General features: G+C 48.3%; 1 protein-coding gene across 1 annotated transcript in view; it reads right to left on the reverse strand.

Annotated features, from left to right (window-relative positions):
- The window catches only part of UNC13C (unc-13 homolog C), a 135,243-nt gene that overhangs the window by 47,071 nt on the left and 75,960 nt on the right, over positions 1 to 12,212 (reverse strand). The window contains exons 10-15 of the mRNA XM_082198931.1: positions 10,456 to 10,625; positions 9,107 to 9,222; positions 8,498 to 8,661; positions 5,976 to 6,126; positions 2,741 to 2,809; positions 105 to 194 (exon numbers count right to left, since the gene is read on the reverse strand). Of these exons, the coding sequence (XP_082055057.1) occupies positions 105 to 194; positions 2,741 to 2,809; positions 5,976 to 6,126; positions 8,498 to 8,661; positions 9,107 to 9,222; positions 10,456 to 10,625 (760 nt within the window). The remainder of the gene's footprint in view (positions 1 to 104; positions 195 to 2,740; positions 2,810 to 5,975; positions 6,127 to 8,497; positions 8,662 to 9,106; positions 9,223 to 10,455; positions 10,626 to 12,212) is intronic.

The raw sequence follows: 12,212 nt of genomic DNA on the forward strand, positions 1-12,212 counted from the left end.
AACCCCCCCCCCAGCTGCCACCGCAAAGCACTGAGAGATTGATCCTGGTGGTCTCGAGGAGCACATTATGGTAAATAAATGTCTAGAACAAGAGCTGGAATTACCTTCATGCGGAAAAATGTAATGCTTGTTAGCAGATCCACGGTTGATTTCAGGTCTTGAAGCCTCTCAGGGCTGGTGGCAGGGAAATTATCCTGGCACGCGAACAGAAGAGAAAATGTAGAGAACAAAACCGTCGGGGGTTTTGACAGCCAGCAAGTCAACAGAGCCAGGCTCCGGGTGTCCCTGGAGTCAACACCCCGCTCTGGCAGCAAGCAGGCATGGAGCCAGCAGGATGAGAAATGGTGGAAAGCATCGCTCTTGCAATGGCTTCGCTGGGAGAAGAAGCGGGATTTGTGCTTCAGGGCACATCAGAGATGGCCAAGGGAGGGCTTCCTCTCAGCTCCCTGTTGGGGTTTGGCAGAGAAATAGCACCCAAGCCGGCAAGTGGGGAGAACCTTTCTCCTCCTCTGGGAAGGGTGGGAAAATGTCTTTGCACCACCAGCTCTTTCCTGCTGGGATGAGCAGCAGCTGGTGAAACAGGGAAGGGCACTTTGCCTCAAGCACCATGTGCAAGATGCACAGTCTCCCTCTCAGGCCTTGAAAAGTTACCACCCTCTTGTAAATGCATACAAGATGTGTCATTTAAACCCTCCCTATTATTCTTAAGCTTTGCCAGCAGGGCTTGGATGTGCCTTGGGAGTTCCTTGCTCCAATGCACATTTTTCCACCTCCGTGCTGTGACTTTTCTGTGAGAACCACTGCAAGGGAGGAGGCAAAATCTTCCCACTCTCTCCCCTCCACAAAGTTCATCTTGCTTTTTGTGCCAAAGAAAACCACACCACAATTTTGGAAGGGAAGCTTAGAGACATTTGTCTTGTCCCTGTCAGTGCTCAGGTGCCCAAAACAGTGCTCAGGTGCCCAAAATCACTAAACAGCAGATAGGAACACCCCGCCTATGCCCATCCAGGAGAGATTTGGTCAGTCTGTGCCCCCCGCCATTCAGCCCATCTCTCCAGCACAGACTGAATTAAACTCAAGGTCTTCTCCAGATTATCAGCATTGCATGGTTGCATCTCACACATTTAACTTGAGTGATTTCAAATATATATGGTTGAAGGAAGGCTGGTTGAAATTCCATAAGTTACATGGAAGCAAGGCAGATAACTTAAAAGCTCTTTTTGCACCGGGTTTTCCCAGCACAAAAAGAGTTGTGAAGCTCTCTGCCTTTCTTTTCAGGTGCTGGTTTTGGGGTGCTCTCATGAGCGGGGTTTTTTCCTGGGGGGTACGCATACCGCTAAACATTTTGTGAATCTTTGTACTTTTGTCCATTTACTGTCTTTATTTCCCCCAATTTGAACTATAAAATGGTGATTTTTCTTGAGTCAAAATGAGAGTACCCCTAAACGTTGTTTTTTTTAAAAGAAAAAAAACACTGCTCACAAGATTTTGCAAGGCTTCTCTGAATTCCCACGAGATCTCATGCAAGCATCCCTAGCCTTCCGGAGACAGCACACTGAGCAGGTTTTGCCCTGCAAGCAAGGCAGAAAGCTTAAAAGCTCTTTTAGTGCCGGGAACACTGAGTGCAAAAAGAGCTTTTAGGCTAGGGATGTCTGGGTGGGGCAGTTTGAGCATATGCCTTTTGCCATATATGCAGAACCCTTGGAACTGAACCTCCATATAAGATACTGTACTTTGTGGGATTCACCTTTCCTCCATATGACTTGCCTCCTGACCATTCATCCTAATTTGCCGGGCACAAAGCTTACCTGGGGGTTAGATGAAGCCTAGTCTTTGCTGAGCTTTCTTCTGATTTGCTTGTGGGGAAGCTTATGCCTCTGCTCCCTCATCTTTTGTTCATCCCAGGCTTTTCAGTGCTTGCCCTTTCCTAACCACAAAAGTCTACTTATTTATTTTTTAATGGATAAGTTACGTGAAGGTGACAGAGTGCTCTAATTGCACAGGCCTACATTTCCTTTCCTGTGCCTAAAGCTGTCCCACAAAGCAGTGACATGGCCTGGAGCAGCGTTCAAAATTTGCCAGTCATCAGGAACATTTTGCACCTGGCTAATTGGCCACTGGCCACCAAGTCAAGATGCCCGGGTGCCAGGATGGTGCCTGATGTCTCCACTGTCTGGAGGTGCACGCCTGGAGATTCTTGGATCTGGACTGTTTTCACACATTAGCAACACATCCTGTAGTATCCCACCCATTATGTTTTATCTGCACAACCAAAATGAATTTCAGAAACCAAAAGTCGTACTGAAAAATACGACTTTTGAGCTGTCTGGCCCCAAAAGGCAACTAGGCATTCCGTTTTGGTGCCTGTAACCCTGGTTTAAGGAGCCATTTGAGAAACTATCTGAATTTCTAATACTGGGCCCTGGAGGCACCATCCATCACAGGCTGGGAATTTAGTTGTACACAATTGGTTGAATCCCTGGTGCGACAAATCTTTTTAAAATCAACAGGATACTTTTTGCAATTTGAAAAATGGTGGAGCAATGCATTAAAAGGTGTGCTGACAAGTCAATGGGAAGGTGCTAGCAAATGAGAACAAATGCTCAGGAAAGGCCACACATCACAGAAATCCTCCGAAGCTTTGTGCAAGCAAATCAGGACGAATGTGCTCTAAACAGGTTATCAGGAGAAGCCCCACGTCAGGCGAAAGCGGTGGGCGAAAGAGGGTTGATGTACCTACCCTATATTTGGAGAGGTCAATCCTCAATGAATTGTGCAGCTGATCCAGCAGTTTAATGAACTTTTCTCTCTGCATGGGAAAACAACAGCACAGAGAGTTGCAGGTAAGACAGTGACTTGGTCACAACTACAGCAAATAGATGGCTGCCTCCTCTGCCCTTCTGGCTCCTGCTGAAGAGGTTGCAAAAGCTAGAAGCAGCAAGGAGGTTCTTCAGGGATGGAAATTAACGGAACTGGGGGCTGGAGCACTTGTCAGGGCAGAGCCACCTCTCCACAAAGCAGGGACTCCTGGGACTTTGCTGTGGCTGCTGCATAGAATTGTAGAATTGCAGAGTTGGAAGGGTTCCCAAGAACCCTCTAGTCCACCCCTGAAACCCAGAAGTCACAACTGCTCCCTTCAGAAGAATTTTAAGTTGCAGGGGGCATAGCCCAGTGATTAAGCACCTGCTTTGCATAAAAAGGTCTTGGGTTTGATCCCTGGCAGCATTCTTCAGCCCAACTGACCACACAAATCAGAAAGAACCAGGAGTGCTGCCTAGAGCTCATTGCAATAAAGATTGGTTACAAATGTAATGATAGTAATAATAATATTAATGTTGACGTCACCAATAATTTTTTTGAGGAGTACCAGAATTGATGTGTGAACACTGATTGTATAACTAAATAAAAGCCAATGCAATATTTTCCCCCCTCCCCAGCTATCTTTAGGTTTTCCTGATCCACAGGATATTTGGAAGAGTTTGCTTTTAGGAAAAGAAGACGAGCCAAGCGCTGTCCCTGAACTCAGGGCTCCATTCCCTGCTGATGGCCAGGCTTGATATCCATCTGTTGAACGCCAAATTGGATTGGCATTTGCGTCAAAGGCAAATTAGCATTAACTACGGAGAGAGGACTTTAGTTTGCGGAGATTAAGAGAAACATGTTCCGAACAAGAGGGAAGGGGAGTTAGGAACAGGGGACTGGGCCACTGGGGTGGCGGGTGAGACTTTTGTTTCCAAAAGCTACAATGAACCTCCCAGGCGGCCGTGAAATCACGCGAAATCAAAGGTGGGAGAAAGGCTTTCTACAGCCTCCCAATCAGTTTGCGATAAGCCTGCTAACCCTGCTGAACTGAGTTATGACAGAGAATTTGTCTGGGTGTGCTGGGGGTGAGGGAGAGTCACTCTACTTTCTGGCTTTTGTGGGGGGAAGGGGGGTGTCCTTTCCTTAGCCTTGTCACTCTTTGTTCCTGGCAGCTGAGCACTGAAGTCTCTTCTCTTGTTATTGAAAGTAATGCTTTATTCACAGCGAGATCATTGGGGGTGAAACATAAAGAAGACTGTGGAGGTTTTATGCTGGATTGAGGTCACACCCCTCATTCCCCCCCTCCCCAGAAGCCAACAGGAGTGCTGGGAGGGGCTCAGACCCTTTGCAGTCTTTTAAAAACACATCTCTTGTTTTCCACAGCCGGTTTCTTAGCCAGAGAAGTTCCGGCTGGCCAGCCCCAAAGGCTCCAGAAATTGACACCTCAGAGCTCTGATCTAAAGTAGTCTCGCCTTGGGCAACCAGGAATTCCAGGCAGGCAAGCAGCATGTGGGGAACAGAGAGCAGCTCCTCCTTTCCTGGGACACTCTGCTTCCATCCCGGACGTGGAGGAAGGGCTTCTTTCCTTTCCTTTGTGGATGGAAACACCCTGGTCTTGCCTGGCCATAGCAGCCACCAAGCTGGGCATGCCAGAGAGGAAGCATCCCTCCTTTTGTGTCTCTGGCAAGGAAACCAAGCAGGTGGCTGGGGGCAGCAGGCAGGCAGACCGGCCGGCCAGCCTCCCCCCCCCAACATGCTGGGTTCTTGGTCTAGTTTCCACAATTCTTCTTTTTGCTAGAAGAAGCAGTGGTGCCACAGTGGTTGGAGTGTTGGCCTGAGACCTTGAGAGTCCGGGGTCTAATCCCCACTCAGCCACAAAGTCCACTGGGTGACCTGGCACTCACCTCAGCCTTGTCTACCGCACAGGGTTGTTGTGAGGATAAAATGGGGAGGAAGAGAGCCACGAATGCCACCTTGAGCTCCATGGAGAATGATATGAACGTAACAAAATAAATAAATAAAAAATACTAACCTGAGGGCTAGTAACTTGGGGTGTGTGTGTTGAGCAACAAGACTAATATGTTTAACATTGTGTATGCCATGAAATGCCAACAGTGTCCTTCAGCTCTCTATATTGGACAAACAGGCCAAACCTTACGCCAAAGAATAAACGGACATAAATCTGACATTAAGAATCACAAAACAGAGAAACCAGTAGGAGAACACTTCAATCTCCCAGGACATTCTATAAAAGATCTCAAAGTAGCTGTTTTACTACAAAGGAATTTCAGAAATAGACTGGAAAGAGAAGCTGCTGAATTGCAACTCATTACCAAACTTAAAACCATGGAGAGACCTGGTCTGAACAAAGACATTGGATTCTTATCTCATTATAGATGACTAAGCCATTTTTCACCTTCTCACCCCTTGCCTTTTCCTATAAGACCTATTGCAGTCGTTAAGAGTCGTCAACAGGCTCATCTCAGCTATCTGTAAATCTCCCATTCCCACCACCCTTCTGAGTAATACCCCTCCCCACCTTCTCACTATATAGAAGGATCTGGCAACTTCTGTTTCAGTGTATCTGAAGAAGTGTGCATGCACACGAAAGCTCATACCAAGAACTAACTTAGTTGGTCTTTAAGGTGCTACTGGAAGGACTTTTTTATTTTTATTAAGACTAATTTAGAGCATAACAAAAATCCACATCACAACAAGGCATAATACGCATAAAAGGTGTTCACATAACATCTTCAATTTAGCCCGATCAAATTTCATTGCAGATCCTTGTCTTATTTCTTCTCTTTTCAGCTACCCATTCATTTATCGTTTTGTTTGTTTTTGGTCTGGTTCCAGCCCCCAGTTGGCTCCTGAAGCAGCAGCCACGGTTTTCAGTTACAAATATTACAAAGAGAAGGGAGTGGGGAGCTCCTGGGCAAAGATGAGAAGCATCAGACTTACACTGGGGACTCACAAATCAAACAAGAAAAACAACACAGCTCCACCCTTGGAGATCAAATTGCAAAGATGCGCTTCAGTGTGACACAGAAATATAAGCCAGTGTCAAGTCTTGGTGGTCTTGATACCTCAGGGACTGCGGGTGAAGGAGTATTTCCCCCGGGGGAATCTGGGCTGAAAACAAACAATGAGAAGCAGAAGAAAGCAGCACCTACCCCAAAGTTGGTGGCAGCAAATCGGTCGGAGGCAGAGACGTTGGTTGTGGCCGTGGTGTGAGCGTAGAAGGCATTAATGTTGGCCAGCAGAGTGCTCATGACTGCCGGGACACCGGGACACATGTACTTGGAAGACAGGCAGGAGAAGTGCCTAGGAGGGAGACCAGATGGGCAGGCTGAAGCTCTGCTAGTGAGATGGGGGTCCCCAGCTGCAGGACAGGGGATCCACCATGCCCAGAACAGGGTGAAATGAAGACAGTCTTTGAAACCGCAAAACTGAACTTGGAGAGATTTGGAATGACCCTTCGCAGCTTGCATGTCAAAACCCAACTTCTCCTGAAAGATGCTGGATGGGCAGAGATGGGGCAATGGTGGAGCCTCCTTCCCCTTTTGATTTTCAGCCATGCCCTCTCCAACTGTTTGTTTTCGTGCCAATAGCAGCTTCGTGCGGGGTGTGTGTGTGTGCTTATAGGATTGCCACTTCTGTTCTGGTAAAATACAGGACAGGACAATGGTGGGCAGGGGGGTATTGGGGCGGTTTCCTTTTCTACTTGGTGCTGAAATGACTTCAAAGCAATCCTTTATATTCCATTGCAGTTAAACCAGATAGGCCCTCTGGAATTTACCGTAACTCTCTCGCTCTCTCTCATACACACACACACACACACAGAGAGAGAGAGAGAGAGAGAGAGAGAGAGAGAGAGAGAGAGAGACGAATTTGTAGATCTGTCTGTGCTTTGCACAGAGTTGAAATACATAACCATTCACCAGTGTCATACCGTGTGCTGCCGGCTCCTGGGGCAGAGGTGGATGGGTGGGAGGGAAATGGATGCAGTACACTTGCACATTCAACTGCCTAATGGCATTTGCGTCACCCAGGAGATAAGAAAAAGAGTTGTTCCATTGTCTGGAGAAGTCACTTCCTGGTTCGCATGGAGTAGTTGTTTTCAGTGGAGCCCAGCAACAGAAGTGCGCTGCTGTATTGAGTCAGCACCAGGTGTTGAAATTTTACACCTTCTGGGGCGCTACTTTCCCCCCACCCCCCTCTCTCAAATACCATGTAGGTAAGTATGTTCAGAACTGGGCCTTCTGGGCTACACTGGCACTAACCACTTGTTTGTAGAGCCCTGGAACCTGTTGCTCTCTGAGGGAGGGGGCCTGGCGCTCCCAGGCTGCAGCTCTGTGGATGACCACCTTAACCCAGCTGAAGCTGTAGGGAACTGGAAGAAACAACATGAAAGCTGTGCCTTGGTTTGCTCCTCCCTGGGGGTGGGGCGAGGAGTGGTAGCAATGAGAAAAAAGGAAAAGAATGGAACGGGAGGTGGCTTTTTCAGCCAACCCAGCAATGCCTTTCCTATAGGAGCAGAATGGGCATTTGGGGAGAGAGAGAGAGACAGAGACAGAGAAACAGGAGCAGAGTGGAAATAGGGGAAATACAGGGCAAACTGCAACCCTGCCCACCCCTGATCCAGGTGCTCATTTGACTATGCGCAACAAACCAAGATTAAGTGATGAAACTCTGATGACTAACAATCAGAATTGCAAAGCACAGGGATGGCAGCAGGCAACTTGGAGTAACAGTGCAAGTGTTAGACCCGTCAGAGTCAAATTCAGGCCAGTCACTCTGACTCTCAGCCTAGCTGACCTCACAGGGCCGTTGTGAGGATGAAAGGGGGATCACAGGGACAACCACACATGATGCCTTCTGCTTCTTGGGGCAGGGGGCGGGGAAGGTGAAATAAATCAGCCAATGAGCAAACTGGTGGAGGGAGGCAAAGGATTCATGAGTTGGTTTCTTAAAAGCATTTGGGACACAGCAATGCCCCATACACAGTGCATTTGACAGAAGAAAAAGCCTCAGGCCAGCAAGGGGAGGAAGTCATCCATATTCCTCAGGGGAGCTTGTGAGGTACTGTGGTTTTGTCTTCTTTCCTCTGAGTTATAGCCGGAGAAGCTTAAACCAAAGTTTAAGTTTCCTGAGAGCTAGGCAAGGGTGCTGATCCCATGTGTTGCAACAGGGGCAGCAGCAGCAGCCACCCTTGGAGCACACACAGACAGCTGAAATGGAGGGGGCAGGCCTTGTGAATGTGGGTGTGCAATGAGGCATGTGGGGCATCCCTTCACATCTCTGGGTTGAAAGATTTCCTTCTGGGAAATGGAACGGATGTTTTGCTTTTGTGCATTGAAAAAGCCATCAGTTGCCTTGGGTGGATGGCACTAGTTCAGGAGCAGCTCACCTGCACTGCAATTTAGTATGCAAATACCACAACGCTTTCAAAGTCTTTACAAAGAGCTTTACACTTTCCCCAGCCATACCTAAAAGGACGGCATTAAGAACTTGCATTTTGATGCTGGAATAAAACCAACTTGGTGTGTCAAAATAATTTTTTGAAAATGGATCTGCAGCTCCTACTCTTCATGGGAGCTCAGCAACTCATTTGCAGCAGCAGTCGCCGCCGCCCTCCCAGTCCGCCCCGGCTGCCAGCAGCTCTGCTCCCAGTTCAACATGCTGTGCTACTTACGTCATCGCTTGGTAGATGTATTCGATGCCATAACGCATTGCAAACTCGTCAACGATCTCTTGGGCGGCTTCATCAAAGTAGACCTTCCAGGCCTCGTCTCCTTTGACTGCAGGGATCTGCACAGCCCCGCTTGACTTCACCTCAGTCAAGTAATGGAAGAGGTTCTGAAGGGAACACATTTTTCACCTTAATTGGGAATTTCAACCTCCAGGAGAAGACAGGGCTGTATTATGCTCACATTTCCTCCAAACTTTCATTAACTTCACATCCTATTTGCTTGTTACAGGGATCTTTGGACGAATGAGGTCTGAGAAAAGCTTAGAGCCCCAAAACATCCTCCTGGAATGCCAGGAGCAATTTGGCCCCCTCATTTCCTGGCCTTGGCACAAGCCCCCTCGCCCCCTCCTCAGCTTCTTACCCCCTACCAGTCCTGATCAGTTTGCCATCTTGTAGACTCTGCACCCAGCCACCCAGCCAACCACCTATGGCCCCTGCTTGGCCTTCCTTTCTCAGCCACTGAGTCTTGTCCCCCTGAGAGTCACCGCCAGGCTCCTTGCGAGCTACCACTGGGCCATGCGCATGAAGGAAAACTCCCATTCCACCACATACCTCATGTAAGCAGGTGTATTGCACATGATAAGGGGCTACCTTCTCCTCTCCTTTTATCTCAACGTTGAGCTTCAACCGAATGGCTCCGGAGACAGCAGATTTATCGGTTCGTTTGTCTAGTAAAAGCAGGCGGGGGAGGAGAGGAGGAAAGAAAGACGTTGGCTGTGGCCAAAGAAGCAATTGTTGGCAGCTGAGAGGGCCAAATGCTGCCACAAGCAGATGTCACTGCTTTTGTGCAAGTAATTTTGGCCATGGGCAAAGCATTCCTGCAAGAGGAGCAACAGTTCTGCCCTCCTCCAGATCCAAAGCTGTGTGCGCATGGTGGGTGGTGGAGAAGCTCAAAGGCCTGGGAACATTTTCTGTGAATGCCCCCTTGAAACCAATGAGACAAAGCAAGAGGTCTGGCACACCCAGGAATGATTTGTGTGAAACCGAAGAGGAGTGTGTGTGTCTGTGTCGCTCCATACAATGCTTTAAAATCACTTTAAAATCACCTTGTCTGAACAAGGAGGTGAAAGAAGGGAAAGAAAAAAAGGTTGTGTGTCTGTGCCTTGGCCAGGATCTTCAAGACCACCAAAGATGGAGGTGATGGACTTGGGTTAGGGGTAAACAAGGCTAGGAAAGAAACGCCTGCTTTGTGGGATGTGGTCCACGGGTAGCAGTCAAGTACAACATTCCTTGTAATGCTAGAGTGGACATGCAAGGGAATGTTTGGTCCAGCCAGTCGAGACTTCCTGTTCCTCCTGGCCTGGATCATCCTTCCTCTTGCATGTGACCAGAGGTGGGTGTGACCTTACCTGTCCAGGTAACAAAAGGACGAGTCACACAGCACCCCCTCCCTTCTTTTTTCTCCTTTCGTCTGCTTCCAGCTAGGACTGCTCTGTTGGTTGCAGCCAGCAGCAGCACTGGGACTGTCCCCCATATGGGGTAAATCCACATGTTGCTATTTGTAACTTTAAGTTTTTAAGCCTGCCTTCAGGATTGATACTGTGTACTGCCTGAACATGAGTAAACTTACTTTTTGTTGACTAGGAATAGGATTGCGGTGTCTTTATTCATTTAAAAGGGATTCAAGGGAACTTACCGGGAACGTACAGTTCAGTCTGAGGCAGAGGTTCTAACGAGCCTGCAACCAGCTATCTGCTGTGCATGTAGGAAATGGGAATGTAACTCTTCTACATAAGGAACTTGATAGTGCAAGTTAGGAAGGATATTAATAAACAATATATCCTCTCCTGCCACCCTGAACATTCCCACATGCTTCGACATTTTGTGTCTGACTCTGGCCAATGGCAAAGGAAGCCCCTTTCCCCTGGGGAGACTTCGCTTGTAACAAGAGTATTGCCTACCAAGGTTGTACCAAACATCCATTTCTCCGCTGAGGGTTCTCACTTCGATAATGGTTTGCCCCAAGAAGTCATCTGATTCTTTTTTGAAGTGCTGCTTCACCCGAGATTTGATGTCGTCATCCTCATCCCAGACCCTGACTTTTATTCTGTCTGTCGAGTTGTGGCATTCGCTGAAAAGGAAAAGTCATAGTATAGGTGGTGGCTCTAGAACGGGGCATGTCAGGCCAAAGGGCAGCGTCCCACTGAGCCCAGGGAGCTTCTGGAGGCCTTTGCTTTTTGGGTCTGGCTATGGTTTGAGGTCACACTTGGGCTGCATTTGATAAGCAGCTGTCACTCTACAAGAGTGACCTCAAACTGTAGCCAGACCCCTGCACATAGAAAGAGCTTCTCAGGCCCAGCAAACAGGCAGGTGCCTTTGTTCCTCTCCAGAGGCACCTCTGGGGTGGGGGAGGGGAGGCTCTCTTGTCCATCACAGGAGGAACAAGGATATTAGTCAAGATCATGACCTGGTTTGTCTCAGGCCAGCATAGACTTCAGAAATGTGGGCACCACGGAGCTACTGGATAAAAATGCTCAGGTAAAAAGCAAGGGAACCAGAGAGAGAGAGAGAGAGAGAGAGAGAGAGAGAGAAGGCTCAGCTGGTCCTGGCAGAAGGAGGAAGGCCAAAAATATGGAGAAAGCACGGTGGGCTGCAGAGTCGAGCCTGAATGCAGCAGCAGCCACCATCATGGTCAGAGCCACACCCTAACCACCAAGGGACATTTCTTCTGCGGCCTGGACATACGGATTATTGTATCCTCGGGCTCAGAAGTTAATCTGAGAAAAAACATACCATATTTTTCCATGTATAAGTCGATGCTTTTTGCTAAAAATAAAATTAGGCAAAAATTGGGTGTTGTCTTATACACGGATAGTGAATGCAGAGGGGGAACATGCGATTAATGGCAGCAGCAAACAGGAGATTGGCAGTGATGATTGGGCGGGTGATTGGTCACTGCAGCAAGGCCTGCTGGCGATTGGCTGTGGCAATTGGGCAGGCGACTGGCGGCTGTGGCGAGGTTTGCGATCGGCAGTGGCTGTGTCAAGCAATCGGCAGTGGCGGGCAGGTAAGTGAGCGATTAGCAGAAGTGACCTCCTCCACCCCCCAAAAAAGCTAAACAACATAATTTCTTAATTTTGGGTTAAAAACAATAGGGGTCGTTTTATACACGGAAAAATATGGTATGTGTAAAATGTTGGGGTTGTTTCTTATTATGATTCTTGATCGGTTATGGGGGGTGGTGAATCATGTCTGTGATTATTCATAGGAAATAAAACATTTCCTGTCTTGTCAAAGAGATGAAAAGCAAATCTAGGTCACGACATAAACAAAACCTGGTTACTGTGGTTTCTCCAGCCTGTTGTTAATTATCTGCTTTACCTCCCCATCCCCCCACCCCAGTTCAAGCCTGGCTCTCCAGCTGATGAGGTGACATGATTCAGAAGCTCTGGCCCTGAGCAGGTGCAAGGTAAACAGTGGACCCCCCCCCCAATATTTATGCAACCAGTTTGGAGCCTGGGCTGCTGAATGCAGGAGCTGAAGGGGCTGCTTCTCAGCAGCCTCTGGGGGAGAAACACTCTTCCTCTTTGGGGCTCCACAGTAGATTCAGATCAGCTCTGTGTGTTGCCTTTTGCCAAGTGGTGTGTGTGTGTGCGCGCATGGTCACATGCACAAAACTTTCTGCCTCCCTCTGAAAAGCAGCAACTCCCCAAGTCTT

The sequence above is a fragment of the Podarcis vaucheri genome, assembly GCF_965113315.1.
Source record: "Podarcis vaucheri genome assembly, chromosome: 14".
Lineage (NCBI taxonomy): Eukaryota > Metazoa > Chordata > Lepidosauria > Squamata > Lacertidae > Podarcis > Podarcis vaucheri.